Source organism: Idiotropiscis lumnitzeri, unplaced genomic scaffold (genome assembly GCF_059441095.1).
Source record: "Idiotropiscis lumnitzeri isolate Australia: NSW breed Sydney's pygmy pipehorse unplaced genomic scaffold, RoL_Ilum_1.0 HiC_scaffold_64, whole genome shotgun sequence".
NCBI classification, from domain to species: domain Eukaryota; kingdom Metazoa; phylum Chordata; class Actinopteri; order Syngnathiformes; family Syngnathidae; genus Idiotropiscis; species Idiotropiscis lumnitzeri.
In genome coordinates, this window is record NW_028283602.1 from 29,043 (window position 1) to 48,293 (window position 19,251).

At 41.0% G+C, this 19,251-nt stretch overlaps 1 protein-coding gene across 4 annotated transcripts; it reads left to right on the forward strand.

Moving 5' to 3' along the window:
• Window positions 1–7,495: 7,495 nt before the first annotated feature.
• Window positions 7,496–19,011, forward strand: LOC148315661 (uncharacterized). 4 transcript variants are annotated; one of them, XM_088287428.1, is made up of 8 exons: window positions 7,496–7,696; window positions 8,463–8,511; window positions 16,311–16,382; window positions 16,500–16,574; window positions 16,844–16,900; window positions 16,979–17,113; window positions 17,419–17,481; window positions 18,767–19,011. In XM_088287428.1, the coding sequence occupies exons 1-8, from the start codon at window positions 7,694–7,696 to the stop codon at window positions 18,973–18,975; spliced, it is 663 nt and encodes a 220-aa protein (XP_088143554.1). In that variant the 5' UTR covers window positions 7,496–7,693; the 3' UTR covers window positions 18,976–19,011. The 4 variants fall into 4 exon arrangements, with proteins under 4 accessions (XP_088143554.1, XP_088143551.1, XP_088143552.1 ...); XM_088287425.1 differs by lacking the exons at window positions 7,496–7,696; window positions 8,463–8,511 and adding an exon at window positions 14,875–16,214; XM_088287426.1 differs by lacking the exons at window positions 7,496–7,696; window positions 8,463–8,511 and adding an exon at window positions 14,875–16,214 and having other exon boundaries at window positions 16,844–16,861; window positions 17,060–17,113.
• Window positions 19,012–19,251: the final 240 nt, after the last annotated feature.

A 19,251-nucleotide genomic window follows, 5' to 3' on the forward strand; every position in this document is an offset into this window, starting at 1 on the left:
TTCCAGTATCATCCAAAAATTTCTGGAGCATCTTCTTTAAGGTCTGATTGAACCTTTCCACTAGTCCATCAGTCTGTGGGTGGTATGGAGTGGTTTTGATGGCGGAGATGCCCAGTTGTTTGTTGAACAGTTGCATTAACCTTGAAGTGAAATTGGTTCCCTGGTCTGTTAGAATCTCATCTGGTATGCCAACTCTGGAAAGGAGTTGCACCAAGGCACAAAGTACTGCCGGAGCAGTGATTGTGCGCAATGGAAATGCCTCTGGGAAACGTGTGGCGTTGTCACACACTACACCACTGCTTTTTGTCAAAGGACCCACAATGACCATAGCAATCCTGCGGAATGGAATGTGCAGCTTTTTTAAAATGGCTTGCCATGGCCCTCTAGAAATATTCAAAAACATCAGCCGTGGTTGAGTGATTCACCTACTTTTTGTAAATTCGATGGAGTATGTATAAGGCCAAGACCTACCAAAAAGTCTCTTGGAGCCATGCGCTAGGTTTTACAGGAAGTCGGCCATTTTGAATTTACTTAAATGGGGGCGGTTCACCACAATGGACTAAATGCTTAAAAACTCCCCTGCTCATGCTCTAAAAAAATCCCAAACTTACCCTGTACATAAAACGTCCCGACCTGAAGACATCTATATATTATTATACTATTATACACACAGGTCCACCTCATGGTTTCAAAACAATAGATTTTTTTTACATTTTAATATGCTGCACGGATCCCTTTTCAGGAAGCTGACTGAACATTTGTCAGAACAGCCTCAAGACGTTGATCTTAGTCTATGCTGAATTTTGTGACTTTTCAGCAAAGGGCGTAGCCATTACGGTGCTGCAGAAATTTATTAATCTCTGTGGCAACAAAAGCTACCGTAACATGAATCAAATGATCCTAACTTCTATAATATTTTCAAATTTAAGGATAGTCCAATCCTGAAGACATCTACCAACTTATTTTTCATCGTAGTGGTAGTGCCACTTACTGGTTAAAGCAAATACAAGTTATTTTTGTTGATATTTTTCTCAGAGTAGGTTAACAAGTTTGCTTATTTTGAGGTTCGAAATTTAAATGAAAACTCATGAAAAATCAGGCCTGGCAAATTCATCAATATTTTATTAGTTTGTTGTTTAATTTTTTTTAAATGGCTCGCTATCGCCGCCTTGAACATTTGAAAAAAAACAGCCCTGGATCTGTGTTTCTTCAAACTTTTTGAAAATTTGATGATGCATGTATAAAGCCAAGACATAATAAGAAGTGTCTGGGAGCCACATTCTAAATTGACAGGAAGTCGGCCATTTTGAATTTACTTAAAACATGGACGAGGCTTTGACAACAAAAACTGCTTGAACTTTAACTCCACAAAAATTCCTTGTGAGGATTCCTCACGTTTTTTCTCGTAAATATTTCACATTTCCAACGTGCCGGTACCCCAACGTTGCCAGGGCTGCGAGGGCCCTTTATCGCTGCTTGCAGCGCTAGTTATTATTTTTTTTTCTATTTTCCGATCGTTCGATCGCATTTTTGACCCCCTAAACATACACGAAAACTCACCAAACTTGACAGTCTCATATGGAGATGGTGAACGACCGTGGAAGAACAGTCAGTTAGCGATGACGCAAGAGAGGCTGTGCACCGAGAACGTTTTCTCAATGTCACTATTGTGCCCTGACAGGTATGTGTTGGTAATGTATCAACCAAGCTGAGGCACGAACGAACTCTGAGGAGACGCAACCCGTGACGTCACTTTCGGCGCGACATCTGTTCGTCTGCTTTCATCCACCGGGCGAGTAAACGCAACTATGGTTTCGTGCACCACCACATGCAACACTTGCACCATTCTCATGGAAAGACTCTCGCTGCTAGAGGGACGTGTCCGCCAGCTAGAGCAGAGTAATGTGGTAAGCGTAAATGTGGCGGACAGCACCGGTTAGCATTGGCCGTAAATGGCTTGCTAATCGCGTTGAGCCTGTTAAGACACAGAGCAGTTCCATTCCACCTCGGTCTCCTGGCTCCCGCACTTTAGTGAAAGGTGACTCAATTACTCGATACATTAAGCTTGAAAATCCAACCACAGAATGTGTATTGCTGGGGCCAGAGCACCCGACATTGAAGCTAATCTTATGGAGCTAGCACGCAAGAGACCTAGACACCAGCGCAGTGCAAACAACGCTAGCTATTCAGATATAGTGATACACGTCGGCTCCAATGACACTAGTGTTACTGCCGTTTCAATGATACGCTGGCTAAAGAAAGTTTTAACGCGCACTCACTCACCATGAGTTGAAGTTGCGATGACGTTCGCTCGGCTTCACTGGTCTTGATGTTGATGTGTAGTTATGTATGTTACGTCAAACAGTCAAGGGTTAGTCTTAATCGTAGTCATTTCAGTCCAGATGTCATGCCGTGAAGTCAAGTAAATCAAATAAATATATCAATGGCTACGGTCTTCCAAACTTCAAATCAAAAACATACGCGCATATGCGGTAATCAATACAATATACTATCTTCTATCTTCCAGTTTGTACATAAATAATGCGTCTTTGTAAGTGCGGTTGAAAAACAGTATCCGACCAGCGTTCCCCCACCTGTCCTGCATTCGTTATTTATGGATGAACGCAACCAGTGCTGACGTCATCAATTGCCCTAGTGGTGGTGTTGCCATACTGCATTACTCAAAAGAAAACTGCTCCAACATACCGGCCCCTATTATTATGGGCAAAGCGAAATAATAATACTCAAAATTTGGAGCATCGTACAATATAAATAAATACCAATTTGGCCAATCGCACTTTCGATAAGGTGCGTCATTGACTAGCTGGAACCAGCAGACAGATCTTGGTTATCGGTCTCCCTATAATACTGGTCGGCGTCTGAAGTTTCACACTTCTTACAGTTCCTCTTTGATCAGGGTTTGTATCTACCACTCTGGCAATAACCCAAGATCCTCTTGGGGAGTTGGCATCAGCAATCAGCACAACATCTCCTTTAACAAAGTTTCTTCTGCTTCTGCTCCATTTATGGCGTTCTTGCATAAGTGGAAGGTATTCCTTTACCCATCTGGACCAGAACAAATCTGCTATATACTGTACTTGTCGCCAGCGTCGTCTGGCATATGAATCGGTTTGCTTGAAGAGTCCAGGTGGCAGCAAAGGCTTTGCCTTTAATAGCAGGAGGTGATTTGGGGTCAGAGGTTCCAAATCGTTAGGATCATCGGACAGGGTGGTCAATGGACGGCTATTAAGGATGGCTTCCACCTCACAGATGACAGTGACAAGGCTCTCATCGTCCAGAATTTGCTGCCTTGTAATGGAAAGCAAAGTCCTTTTCAATATCCTGATTAATCTTTCCCACACGCCTCCATGGTGGGCAGCGGCAGGGGGATTGAAGGTCCACCTTACGCCCTTCTGCTGCATGGCTTGGGTGATCTGATCCTGATTCCATTCCCCAATCGCTTCCTTCAATTCTCTTTCTGCAGAGACAAAATTAGTCCCGTTGTCGGATCGTAGTTCATTCACTTGACCTCGTCGACAAATAAAGCGTCTGAGAGCGTTTATGCAAGAATCTGTATCAAGCGAATGGGCCACTTCAAGGTGCATTGCACGGCTGGCCAAACATGTGAAGAGGACTCCATACCGTTTCATTATGCTCCTCCCACGCTTGATTTCAATGGGGCCGAAATACCGTATTTTCGCACCCAAAAGACGCGCCGTGTCAAAGGGCGCAACACCTGTTGAGGGCGCTATTTCTGTCTTTGTAACATATACTGGACGCACCGCCTGACAAGACGATAGCACAGCTGCTGTTAGCATAGCATGAACTTGGCAGAGCTGCCCACACTGACACAGCCGATAGCAGCCTACTATGCCCCAATAACATAAGCAATCACCCCAGCAGACGCCAAGTCTCTATTGACAATAGCTGACATTGACAATGGCTCAGGCCAATATTAGGTGCATTGGCAATAGCCTACAAAGCAACGTCAGGGGAGGGACTTGGCTGCTTACCACACTCCTTAGAGTCACGGTTTAAAAAAAAAATAAAAAACTCATCATACAAGCAAACAATGAAACATAGAAATAAGATTAACACAAACATGTATCTCTCATGCCATCAATATACCCAAAAAAATTAAAATAACACAAAAGCCACTCAGCCTTAGCTAATTCAAGCAATGCATTCTGGGAGCAGAGACCCACAATCCCATAGCTGTTTAGAGAGATTTGCATGGCTGTTTAAAGAGATGTGCTGTTATGCTTTGGACTTTTTGTCTGTTGTCTAAACCTGGGACGTTTCTTGCTTGCAATAACATAAATGATAAGACAGACTAAAACATTGTGGACAGCTGCCCTTTGTCCAGCTTTTTCCAACACCATCACCCAAACATTATAGTCAGATAGTGTATTTGTCACGGTCGATTGTAAACATGAACAACTCACTCTTTGCCCAGCAGGGTGTGCTAACATGCACTTCCAACAGCTCGTTGATGACAAGGGCTGATGGACGTGAGTGGTACTTTGTCCATTTAATGGACGCATCGACTGACAAGGCGCTTTGTTTGTTAAGGGGAATTTTTGTGACTTTAAAGTGCGCCTTATGACTGCGAAAATACGGTAATCAACTCCAACATTAGTAAATGGTGGCAGATCCGGAGTGATCCTGTCTGTTGGTAAGTCTGCCATCTTCTGCTCACCAGTACTGCCTCTTAGCCTCCTGCATACTGCACAGTCGTGGATGACCTTTCGGCAAAGAGTGTTGGCACAGGGGATCCAATATTTCTGTCTTAATACTGATAGCGTGTGATTCCTCCCACTATGCCCCACTTGCCTGTGAGTATGTTCCATCAGGAGTCTTGACACGTGGTGTCCCTTTGGGAGAAGGATTGGGTGCTTCAGGCCTTCTGGCATTGCTAGCCTATTTAGTCGTCCTCCGACTCTCAATATGCCTTTATCAAGCAAATAGCTTATTCAACTCGGGCATTATTCCATTCCCAATTACAGCAGCAAACAATTTATTATTCGCTTCCATGAATATCACCAATCAGGGTTTGCCTTAGGATGTTAACCGACTCCTCTGCTAGCTAGCTTGTGGCCATAGAGTTCTGCGAGATGTTACTCAGCCACTTCGCTTGCTGTGTTTGAGACATTTCTTTTCTCTCTGGGCCCTAATGCATAATTAGCTTTGGAATACATAAGACAACAATTGTTGAACAGTTGTTTTACTCCACTTTAACTTGCATGGAAAAAAATACATTGGGGGGGGGTACATTTGAACCTGTATGGAGTATTGTAACTATATTACTGATCATAACAAAACAAAACATTAGAAAATAAGTAAACTGAGCAAGTTCAGGTAGTCGTACAACATGAACAAAATGGTGGCCGTGTAGTAGCTACAATGTAACTGGGCAGCAGCTTTTTGTGCCTCAATCAGGCCTCTACATGTGTGTGAAACTCAGAGTGGTCCTCACAAGGACTATGCCCCTCCCCCACCTACACCAATGACTTGTCTTTTTCAAGTTAAAAACAAACATATTTTCATCATAATGGTGTGCCAACGGATCTATATCTCTATATACCCGGGGTCGGGTCGCGGGGGCAGCAGCTTCAGCAGGGAAGCCCAGACTTCCCGCTCCCCAGCCACATCTTCCAGCTCTGCCGGAGGGATGCCCAGGCGTTCCCAGGCCAGCCGGGAGACGTAGTCTCTCCAGCGTGTCTTGGGTCGTCCTCTGGGCCTCCTGCCAGTGGGACATGCCCGGAACACCTCACCAGGGAGGCGTCCAGGAGGCATCTTAAACAGATGCCCGAGCCACCTCATCTGGCTCCTCTCTACGTGGAGGAGCAGCGGCTCGACACTGAGTCCCTCCCGGATGGCCGAGCTTCTCACCCTATCTCTAAGGGAGAGCCCAGACACCCTGCGGAGGAAACTCTTTTCGGCCGCTTGTTCCCGAGATCTTGTTCTTTCCGTCGCGACCCACAGCTCGTGACCATAGGTGAGGGTAGGAACGTAGATCGACCGGTAAATTGAGAGCCACGCCTTTTGGCTCAGCTCCCTCTTCACCACGACAGACCGATACAGCGTCCGCATCACAGCGGAGGCTGCACCGATCCGCCTGTCAATCTCCCGCTCCATCCTCCCCCCACTCGTGAACAAGACCCCAAGATACTTAAACTCCTCCACTTGGGGCAGGATCTCCTCCCCGACCTGGAGAGGACACTCCACCCTTTTCCGGCTGAGAACCATGGTCTCAGATTTTGAGGTGCTGATCTTCATCCCAACTGCTTCACACTCGGCTGCGAACCGCTCCAGTGAGAGTTGGAGATCACGGCCTGAGGAAGCCAACAGTACCACATCATCTGCGAAAAGCAGCGATGAAATACTCAGGTCACCAAACCGGATCCCCTCATCGCCTCGACTGCGCCTAGAAATTCTGTCCATAAAAGTTATGAACAGAATCTGTGACAAAGGGCAGCCTTGGCAGAGTCCAACCCTCACTGGAAACGAATCCGACTGACTGCCGGCAATGCGGACCAAACTCTGACATCGGTGGTACAGGAAACCAACTGCCCGTATCAAGGGGCTCTGTACCCCGTACTCCCGAAGCACGCTCCACAGAACTCCCCGTGGGACACGGTCGAACGCCTTCTCCAAGTCCACAAAACACATGTAGACTGGTTGGGCGAACTCCCATGCACCCTGCAGAGAGTGTAGAGATGGTCCACTGTTCCAAGGCCAGGACGAAAACTGCACTGCTCCTCTTGGATCTGATATATATTTATATATATATTTTTATATATATATTTATATATATATATTTATATCTATCTTTCTATCTATCTATCTATCTATCTATCTATCTATCTATCTATCTCTATATATCTCTCTATATATATATATAAATCATATTGCAACGTTGATTCACCCATATTTTACTAACCGGGTTTACACATTTATTTATTTTATTCTACATTTAATTAATAAATTAAACATCGAATTTGTTATTGATAATTTTAATTAAACATTTCATGGTGTATTTGTTTAATTAATTTTGGCACTTTCACTCCTTCTTGAACTCCCTCAACTGTTTGAGAAATTCTTTTACTGTACTGTAACTTGCATTGAAAAATAAATGGGCGTGGGGGGTAATTGATTTGAAGTATGTGTTTACCATAATTACATTTCTGATGTCTAAAACAGACCAAATAGAAAGTAAGTAAAACAACTAAGCAAGCTCAGGTAGTAGTACAAAAAATAACTAATAACTAATTTGGTGGCCGTGTTGCGGCTGCGATTTAACTGGACAGCCGCTTGTGTGTCTCTTTTACTTGTATGCTTGTGTGGAACAGAGAGGTCCCCAAACGTACTATCTTTCTCCCGTTACTGGTGCGAAGTCGAACAATTGCCCCCTCCTCCCCATTCACCGATCACTTGTCGTTTCAAGAAAAAACATATCATGACGAGATATAAGTTATCATGAGTTCTTGGCCGCATAATGGATTGAAAAATCTTAACCAGTTTCTCTTTTTTGCTCTTGATAACTACGTTCGCTGTTACGGTGGTGTGTGCTGTGTTAAAAACAAGCACTCCCTTTTCGACCGCTCACCTGCTTATCGGCAAATTCGCTCGACTAACCACAAGCATCGAGAGTACAGGACATTGGGCTCAAGCTGCCGGGCATTCAAGAGAAATGGTAAGTGTTTTATTTTTGTATTCCCTTTTTACTTGCCTTCAATTTTCACACGGGAGTTCGAGCAATGTAAAATGAGCTAACTTTGTGTCAGTGTGGTGGAACTTCTCCAGGATGGTTGCCGCATATTTAATGCTAAGTTATTTGTTAATAAGCGGCCTGTACACGCGCCAGCGTCGAGTAAAACAGTTGAATCCATTAATTTGGTTTATTGTTTTTGTGAAATACACGTTATAATGAAGCTTCTAAAGTCTGTGTAAAGTAGAATGCACGATGAGTGCGAAAGAGAAAGAAGCAGAGGACAGGATGATGATGGATGATGATGATTAGTTCATCTTCCTTCCATTGTCATGCGGTTTACTTTTTTTTTTTTACATGCGTCATTGTACTTTTTTAGTATAGGCCTGTTTCGCGTAGGTGCTCTAGATATTGTTCATTGAGATACGGTATATTTTGGTAAAAGCCACCTTATGACACAATAAATTATTTGATTTTTAGTCTGTTAAAACTGAATGACCAAACTGATTAATATGATAGCCCAATGGTTGTGTAAGCCAGGGGTTAAAACTATACACTGCAAATATTGGGGAGTGATATTTACTTGAAAAACTTGACAAGTTTTTTTTCAAGTAAATATTACTACAAATTATGCTATATGTGAAGTGTAGTGAGTTTAACACTCCTGGTAAGCAACACTTAAAATGTCTGAGGCTGTAAAGTGAAAGTAGTTCTGTGATCTGATGATCTTTGATTGTGTCACTGTTTACAGGAGGAAGGCACAGATTTCTTTTCCAGTGGTGACACTTTTGACGGCGCAGGTGAGTTGGGGGACGAAGGGGTGGTGGGGGCTTAGTGGTGGGGTAAATCTAATTTGTGTCAGGATAGGCCAGTAATCAATATCACTACAAAATGCGTTTGATAAACTGTTCAATTAATCAAAATCAGGAATAAATCACAGATCCCTGCATTCTCCGTGCTGTAGGCAGAATCTACAGCAGGGGTATTCAATTAAAAGTCACAGAGGCCCACTACTAAAATTTCTTCCAATCAAAAGGTTCGAATCAAAGTCCTACTTCCCTTATTGTCTAGCCCAGTGCTTCTCAATTATATCCTGTCACGCCCCTCCTACCAAGAAGAAAACAATTCGCGCCCCCCCACCAATTTTTTTTTACATTTTGTACTAATGTGCATGTTCTTTGTATGTTGATGTTAGATTGTCAATAAAATATCCCTTAACAAAGCTAAATTGATAAGAAATATAAATTTTAGGACTATTATTGTGAGGAGTTCAAAATACAGTACTCTGTTGTGCAAATATTGATGAGATGATAAATATTTAGTTTTTTTTTTTTTTTTTTTTTTTACCAAACCAAACACAGTTATTAAAATGTACATAATATAGAAAAGACAAAAATTAGAGTCAAAGGGCTCAAACTCGTGTTGTTTGAGATCGCCTTTTTCGGTCCTAAAACAATGCATCATTCAGCCATACCACGGCGGAAAAAAAGCATCCTCAGGGTCCCACGTGCCCCCCTCAGCATGGGCGCGCCCCACAATTTGAGAATCACTGGTCTAGCCTATGTTCACATTTTTATATAGTTTTAATATTTAGAGTAATTTTAAATAGAGCACACTTATATACTAAATATTTAACAATGTTACCATTAAACACATTTCCCAGTCAAATAAATATAAGGGGTTTATTTCACATTCAAGAAAATGTAAGCGGCTCCAGGTTAAAGGATTTAAGGGCGACACTTGCAGATAAAAAAAAGGAAAATATCTCCTGCAGAAATAAATCAACTGCTGAGCATTGAGTTAATGTCTTTTCCCGTTTTTTTCCTGAAATCAAAGAGTTGTCCGCCTAAAAAAAGGGAAGGCTTAGAATTTGGTTGATTATTTCACATACCTGGTCTTTGTGTTTTCCTTTAAATAATTTTTGTTAGCCGCATTTTAGCACTCCTTCGCAACTGCCCTGACTGAACTTTTTTTTTTTTTTAATGTTTGCCCAAAATCCATGAATGATACTTTTAGTGAACATTCGTTTGCATGCCGCTGGCTGTAAACGAAAATGGAAAATGTAAAAATCCGCAAGACTGCACTCAAAGTTCGATGTTTTTGCGTGCTCTCTCCTCAGACTTCAGCAGACAACTTTGAGCAAAAGAGCAGTGCCTTGTTTCGTAGTGGCACTTCGTGTTGGTGCGACGGTTTCGGAGCAAATGACGCACACTGGTTTTAAACCGGCTGAAGCCAGAATGAACATCAATTTCTCCGTCCATTCATTTTTAAAACAACACGCATCGACCTTGCTAACTTTTGAGCAAGCACTCTCTTCATGTCTGCTGCACATTTGGCAGTGGATCAGAAACAAAAGATTTGATTGGCTCAAATCAGTGACGCATTTACCGTAATAGAAGCGACCACATTTGCGAATGTAGCCTGAAACAAAATTCTGTTCGTGTACATTTATCATAAATTGGTCATGGGTCCAGTCCGAACCATCAGTCAGTCCGCATCCGGACCGAGGTCCGCCATTTGGTTATGCCTGATCTACAGTATGGTGTTAGATTTGTGTCACAATTACCCGCACGTAAGAGGAACTTTATTTTGTCCTGCATTAGTCAGGACTTTCAACAACATCATCAGGACTGGACTCTCTTGCAGTCCACTTTCTTTGAGAACCACCAAGTTTGACATTGTGGAATTCCTTATTCCAGGCCTTTTTACAGCCTTTTTGCATCTTTCTGCTATAGCTGGAAAACGTTCACTTCAGAATCTTTCTTGTTTCTCTGTTTGACTTTTATTTCCGCTGTCTTTTCCCTGCGGTGCTTTTCCCTCGTTCATATTTCTTAGCTTCACTTTTGGAGCCAAGGAGGTAGTGGCGATCTGAAGAGCCCATTTTCATACAGTCTTTATTCTTGCACATGTACTGGTCTTTACACCCACCACCATGGACGTGCCTCTCAAGGCACATACATCATTCCGTTTCGCAATACCTTCTTTTTGGGCATGTCTTCAGACCTTAAACATTTTCAGTAGGATCTTGTCATGGTGTTTGTGATTCTCATCTCCACAAACAACACAATCATTTATGGATTTAGTCGCAGCATTTTTTGTGTGTGTTAGTTTGTTATCCATCTTGTCAGAGCTTTTATGTGCTTTTGAGATGCTCAAGTCTCTTGAGGTTATCCTATTGCTCATTCAGAAATGCAAGATAATAATCAAAATGATTGACTTACGTGACACTATTTTTTCGATTGACCATAAAGACAAGCTTTGCTTTCTTCACAAATTCAGGAAGCTTGTTATTGATGGCTTTTACCACAAGTGGGTTCTTCATCGCGCAAGGGCTTTCTCCAATGTTTGAATTACCTCAACCATATTCCTTGAGAATCTGACAGAAAACTACAACAAATAAAATAATGTAACAGATGGAATTGAGCCAAACTTATCCTTTGTTCCAAGTAGTTGTGCATCTTCAGTGAAAGATGTTTCGTGTACTTAGCATGGCTGATCATGGCTTTATGTATTTTTATTGTCTCGGATGCGCTAACTCTAATAATTTTCATGGTGAGGTGAAAGTTTATAATAAAGGCACATGGCTGCTGTTAGCTCATTAGGAACCTGGTTAATGCTCTTCTCTCATGTGATTTCGTTGCAGTTGCTGATGTAATGGATAGCTGTCATGTTGAACAGAACGTAAAGGTAGGATATGTTATATTTGAGATCTTAAAATGGAAAGTGGAAATTAAAACATGAAAATTTTTTAATGAGGTCTCCCCGGCAACATTTTTTTCATGTTATTCTGTTTTGGTTTAATTTTTGTTTTAACAGAGAAAAAGACAGACTTACTTACTTTGCCTTTGGCTCTCAATTGGCTTTCAACCTTATTTTTGTAATGTAATCTAATTTAATTTCAACACATGGGGAAAACCTTACATTTGTCCAGCTGAGCAACACACTCACATTCCTTAATATTCAGCGAGCCTTTTTCTTTGCTAACTTGCATAATAATCTCTTTATACTGATTGTTTATGGACAAGTGTAACATTAATTTACATCTCTCTCTCTCTCTCTCTCTCTCTCTCTCTCTCTGTCTGGGGCTGAATGATTTTAGGAAAAACTTGTCATTTTTCTGACAGATATTACGATTGCGATTTTCTGCATAATGTACAGTGACATTTACAGACATTACAGAGCATGCCATTATACCAGTAAAAACAATAAAAGCTATTACTGTAATAATGCAAAGACACTTCAGAGATTTCGTGAGCAGGGCCGTTTTTTCCAAGTTTTTAAAAAATAGTTTTATAAATTTGTATTTTTGTATTTATGTGTAATTGTGTATTTGAAATGTATTTTTTAAAGCCCAAATTGTTTTACATTTTGTACTAATGTACATTTTCTTTGTACATAAATGTCAGATTATGTCAATGAAATCATTGTCCCTTTAGCAAAGCAAAATTGCTTAAAATATATACATTTGAGACCTATTATTGTGTAGATCTCAAAACCCAATACTCTATGGTGCAAATATTATTGATGAGATTATAAATATTTACTATACGTTTGACATCGGACCTCTTCGTCATGATTAAGTCATCCGTTTACGTGGTCCGGTCGCAGAGCGTCTGCTATATTGCTATTATAGCCGTCATCTTATTGTGTCTATGCCTAGATACGTACTGATTGCAAGATAACATTTATGTTAATTGCTGCCGGCTTTCCACCCTAACGCGTTTCTAACCAGACTTCTGTGAAAAGTCGACTGTACAACTAACGCTATACTTTGCTTTTTGTTTGCCGCCTCTGAGAAAACGCTACGTGTTAGAGCGGTCGTTTATTTGTAATTATACAGCTTGATGCTGCTGCTGTGCACGGACTTTCTTATAGTACAAATAAAGTCCATAGTCCAGCGGCGCAAGATAGCTTGGCGCTGCGCACTCAAGCAGGGGGGAAAGAAATAACTTTCGGGGCTTCGGACAACAGCACAAGGCTTTTGTTTCTTTTTTTTTTTTTTTCTTTTTTTTTTTTTGTGATCTGCTTCGTGAATGTGTGACGCAAACCGCAGCTTTGACGATCTCGATATTGCGTTGTCTGAGATTTCGGTCCCAAAACGATAAATCGTTCAGCCCTTTATCTCCCCATCCATCCATTTTTTTCCCCCATTGATTGCGGTTTATCTTCTCTTCCACAAGTTAACGAGCCCCAAAAGGTTTTTACATATTTATATTTAATTATTATTAATTTTAAATAGTAATACTATAATGTTAAATTATACAATACAACTTTATATAGTTTCACAACAGCGCAAGCTGTAACATAGCCTGTTATGTATATATAATAACATCTGGTGTATTGTCTGTTATACTTTCAAAATGCTTGAACTAAAATTCTAATAATTCCCTTTACAATTTTGGCAGTTGCAGGATGAAATAGTGGTTCCGCCCTTAACACGAGAAGAGAGTGTATTTGTAAGTATAGCTCCTATGTTCTTCAGAACATGCTTGTATTTGTAATTGTCAGATTTAAATGGAAGTCACAGGAGTCAAATTTTGTTTTGTATTGTCCTTTTTGTATTGTCAGCTTAATAAATTATTCTATTTTAGGGAAGACTTGTGATGTGAAGTTGCATCTGTTTTGATTCTTATGTCTCTGTCCTGTTGTAGTTGACCAAAGGAATGCTGGAGGACAACTCTGAAGTGTCACTTTCCAATGACAGCAGTGGGGATGAGTATGTACCAGCATCATCAGAGGCCAATTCTGACGAATCATCAGAACAAAGCAGAGATGAAAAAATACATTCCAGGGAAGAAGACTCTTATGAACCCCAGCTAAAAACAGGGACGCACGACAATCTGACGTTGTTTTCTAGCAACAAAGAGGATTTAGGGGTATCAAGATTGAAAATTAAGAAAAGACACAAAAAGAGCGACAAGAGATGCTCAAGTTTGAGTGAAGATGAAGATTCTAATGATGGAAGACTGAAGACAAAAAAAAGGCGCAAGAGTGACAAGAGATATTCAAGTCTAAGAGTGAAGACCAAAATAAGACCCCAAAAGCGTGATAAGAGTTGCTTAAGTGTGAGTGAAGAAGACAATTCAGGTGAATCAAGACTGAAGACCAAAAAAAGACAGAAAAAGAGTGACAAGAGAATCAAAATTTCTCGAGTAGAAGACGACACAGATGACTCTATGTTTGAAAGAAGAAAGAAAAAGACTTACACTAGATTTAAAACATCCTATCATAAGGCACGGTCTGATAAAAAGTGTGATTCTCCTGTTGTAGCTAATGTTACAAAAGTAGATGGATCTAAAAAATACCACCAGAAGAAAAACTACTGCCTTTACTGCAGGGAACCACAATCAAAAATTGCACGACACTTGGAACGGAAACATAAGGATAAAAGTGAAGTTGCCAATGCAGTGATATATCCCAAAAAGTCGAAGGAAAGGAGAAATCTGCTGGATCTCCTTCGCAAGCAGGGAAATCGAGCACAAAACATTGATGCACTCACGAAAGGAGAAGGGACACTGGTAGCTTGTAGACAACAAATAGAATAGAATAGAATAGAAATCCCTTTATTGTCATTGTACTCAAGTGTGCAACGAGATTAGAGGGCTCCCCTCTCCAGTGCAATACAACAATAATACAGACAAATATATAAATTAGATAAATAAAGAAGACAGTGCAATGGAATTCAGTACTGAATAGGGCATATAGAAACACATCACAATGCTGTTTTGCGAGGTTAGGGTGGTCTCGTGTGTGTGTGAGAGTTCAGTATGGAGATGGCTCTCGGAAAGAAACTGTTTCTCAGTCTATTGGTCCTTGATTTGATGCATCTGTAGCGCCTGCCAGAGGGCAACAGGTCGAACAGGTGTGAGTTTGGGTGGGTATTGTCATTGACGATGTTGAGAGCCCTTCTGAGGCACCGGGCGGTGTAGATGTCCGACAGTGGGGGAAGAGGGCAGCCAATAATCCTTTGCGCTGTTTTGACTGTCCTCTGGAGCCTCACTCTGTCCGCCTCAGTGCAGCCGCTGTACCAGGTGGAGACACAGTACGTCAGCAGGCTCTCGATGGACGAGACAAAGTGAAGGCAAGAGCAATCCAAAGGACTATCAGCATTGTTTTGCATGCTTTGGGTACTTCAAGCGCAAGTCTATGTGGAAGCATGCGAAACGGTGCGTGCTTGCACAAAGTGTTCGCAGAACATTACCGGGGAAAACAAGAATACAATCACTGTGTGCTTCTGCTCAACCAGCACCTAAAGATGTGAGCACGAAAGTATGGGCCCTAGTGAATAAGATGACTCAAGATGAAATAACCCTTGCTATTAAAGGTGATAAATACATCATGAAAGTCGGAGAAAAAATGTACAACAAGCACCGTGAAACTGCTTCCCAGCACGACAACATCCGCCAAATTATGCGAGGACTGGGGAGACTTGTGATTTTCGGAAGGACAGTGACCCCTCTAAAAACACTGGAGGATTATATTAATCCACAACACTTTGAACATGTAATTCGAGCTGTGAAATTAGTAGCTGGCTTTGATGATCAGATCAATACATTTGAGAAACCCACACTAGCTACAAAGCTAGGGCAAAGCATCCAGAGGGTTGCAGACATTATGGAGGCTGTAGCCCTCTCAACACAAAACAACGAAAAGAGGCAGGTGGTCGAAGAGTTTAGGCGTATGTACAGTCTAACCTGGAACGAAATGATTTCTTCTGCTGCGTACCGCACACTGGAGGAGAAGAAGTGGAACAAACCGAAGCTCATACCATTAGCAGAGGATGTCAAAAAAATGCACATGCACATGGCGGACAAGCAAAAACAATATCACCAGCAATTATTGTACGAAAAAAACTCAAGGAATTGGAGCAATCTTGTTAAAGTTATATTAGCACAGATAATCTTTTTCAACAGAAGGCGCGAAGGTGAAGTCTCGAAGATGAGCTTAGAAGTATTTATCACACGGGATAAGTCAACATTTAATGAGGATGTTGGAGACGCCCTGACTGGACTGGAAAAAAAGCTTTGCCAACATTTTGAGCGTGTAGAAATTCGTGGGAAGCGCGGCAGGAAGGTGCCTATTATCTTAACTCCTGCTATGGTGCAGTCTCTCGAGCTACTTGTTGAGGAGCGAAGCTCATGTGGTGTTGGTGAAAATATGTATTTGTTTGCTAGACCAGGGTTTGGAACAAGACTTCGTGGGTCTGACTGTATCCGGGAGTTGGCTAAAAACTGTGGGGCCCAAAGTCCTGCAACTCTGTCTTCCACTAAACTGAGAAAACAAGTGGCCACTCTTTCAAGAGTACTCAATCTCAATGACACTGAACAAGATCTTTTGGCAGACTTTCTAGGACATGACATCAGGGTGCACAGAAAATTTTATCGCCTCCCCGAAGGAACTTTGCAATTGGCAAAGATAAGCAAGGTCTTGATGGCCTGTGAACAGGGCAGACTAGGAGAATTTAAGGGAAAAAGCCTGGATCAAATCGTGATTTGCCCCAATGGTAAGAAAATTATTCTAAGGATAAGATGCCTTTCCACCTCTATAATTTAAATTCACTGGTATTTGACTTAATCTGCCTTTGTTTGTCACCATAAAGACCAAACTGACATAATGCAAGAAAGCTCTTCATCTCAAGATGATGATCTTGGTGCTGCAGCAGATATGTCAGGTATTCTTCTGATTTGTGTGCCAGACAAGAAATTTTTTTTGTAAATTAAAGTTATGTTTCATTGACGGTCGGTTTGCATGTAAAAATAACATCAGTGCCAAATTGAATGTTTGCCAGGAGGGGAACAGGTTAATCAGAAGAAGAAATGTGCTTCAAAACAGAGGCGGCTTGCACAGAAGCAAGGCTCAGCAGGTAAGAATTTTGCATGTTGATTACGTGTCCTGATGGTCGCTAACTAATATGTCAGTCAAATATGTCCGTCAGCTCTATTAACAGTAATGTTGCTGTATAACTTTCACCAACAGATAGGTGGTGAATGTTCCTGATCTAGTGATGCCCAATGGGCTGATAAACGGAACCAATATATCTTGAGAATTTCTGCCATGTTTTCTCTGCCTATGAGGTGTCAGTAGGCTAGACAAGCTATCTACATCATTTTGCTCCTGATTACTATTTTCCAGGGGAGGATCCTGGAAAAGGTGCTTCAAAGCAACAGCTTGGACAGAATCAAGGCTCTGGTGGCTAGAATTTTGTTTTATGTGTCCTGTGTTTCGACATGAATTTTATTGCTTTGTTTTATGAATGTTTCTGTACAGTGACGCTGGATGGGCATACAATTACAAAAGTTGCAGAGGCTCATTCTTTCTCCGAGGTCATTTTCTATGAATGTTTTCCAGGCGGAGCTTCAGTTCTTCGACAAAAACAACAACCTGGAGAAGAACAGCATTCAGGTGTGTGAAACATGGCTTTGACTTTTACATTTATGTCACTGGCTCACCAAACAATGAATATATTGAGCTGAAAATTGAGAATTTTGACTTGAAAATTAAAAAAAAAAAAAAAAAAAAGCGACTCGCAAAAAAGAGCCCTCTTGCAACGAGCTAGGGCAATGTTACTCAAGTAGTGTTGCCCAATGGGTGGATAAATTGTACCAGAATGAAAATATTAACTCATGCCTTGTTTTCACCACTTAATGATATGACAATAGGCTAGTGATGCATTGTAAATGATTTTATTTCCCATGAATATTTTCCAGGAGAGGAACCTCCACCTCAGGATAAGAAAGGTGGACAACTTGGACAGAAGCGAGGATCACGAGGTAAGAATGTCCTATCATTTTTAGGTCTCCTGTGCCTTGTACATGTAAATTAAATTATTGTTGTAGAAGTTTCTAGACACTGTAACTGAATAGCAAGAGGGAAACAAAATGCTCATTTACCCTTTTCATGCCAGACACAAGTTACTACGTCCAGTCTCTTCTGCTCGGCAGGGATAGTTACTCATTGCATTGCCTTTGCCTTACAAATAGTGTTAAGATGTGAAAATAACCTCCTGATGTTTCATGGAGACACCCCTAAAGATAATGTTACGTCATTGCCGTTTATGTGGTGACTACAGTTATGACAAATGTGCACTTTTTGCTTTGTTTCAAGTGGAATTAAATTAAAGATAAATATAAAGCCAATACCGTGACTCATTACAACTTTGCAGATTCACGGACAATCAAACAGTTGTCTATGCCTGCGTGAAGCGAATCAGTAAAATCAAGGATGTACATATGTGAGCCGGCTGTTCAGATTGTGGTTGCTTTGCAAAAAATCCAATAGGACCACATATAAAAGCAACCCAGGTTGGATTTGAAAAAAATCTTAATCAGACTATCACAAAAAACAAGATGCAGGTCATATATGGGCAAAAAAAAAACATCCAATCCGGGTTGCATTTCTCTTCAATGTGAACCTAGTCAAACAGAACAGTCCAGTTGCAATTGATTCAATGCCTTCAGAATAAAATGACCTGCATGAATGAGAATATTCACAGGCAATGACCTGCAGATCACCCTGAGTTGACGTAAACTCCTCTTGTAGTTACCTAGTTAATCTGAGTAAAAGAACTTAAGAAGAAAAATAAGATGATAGCCTAAAGCTGGTGTGGTAGGAAAAGACAACAACAAAAAATGTAAATGAAATCGTACTGCACAAGTGAACAGTTCAACACCTAATTAACATGAAGTGAATTTTCCTTTCCTTTCCTCACCTTCCAAATGGAATGCCTTGTCTGTTTTTTTAATGATTAATTCAGAATCCTCTTTTGCTGGTAGCATCAACAACAAATGTGTCGGCTGTGATTTGTTTGAGAACAAAAAGAAGCTATCAATAAGGATAAATGTATTGTGATGTATTTATTTTATATATTATAAAATATATATTTTTTGTAATATCGTCGCAGCCCCGATTATATTCACTGACAACCTATTCAGGTCAACCCAAGTTCTTGGAAAACAATAGGCACAGAGACTACACCTATTGGGCAGGGAGGAAAGTCAAGAATGTCTTTAATTTCCAAAGTATCTGTGCTTTAAGTGTTTTTACTCTCTTTTCAAGGTACGAATCGACCCAAACGAAAGTGGTCAACTGAAGAGGTTAAGGCTGTTGAACACTCTTTGATGGACTTTATACGCACGGGTAAGACCCCGGGAAAAGCAGACTGCGAGAGATGCATCGCAGCTTCCCCGGGAGCCCTTGCTGAGAGGGACTGGAAGGCCGTTAAATTCTATGTCCACAACAGGATTGTTTCTGATCAGAGGCTATAGACACAGGTCACCACTACTTTCTCGCTGTATAATGTGCTGCACACACTGTATAATGTATATATTTATTACGTATAATAAATGACATCCTTTGATGACATAATAAGTCGGTAGGAGAAACTGCAGACTTGTCTCAAATTTGATCTATTTACTTCATTTATTATTTTTATTATTCATATTATATTATTCTTTTATTTAGTGGTTGCTCTTTTGTAACTTATTTTAAAAAAACAGGTGTAAGTGTCATCATACCGTCGACATCAATAGGATAGTTAATTT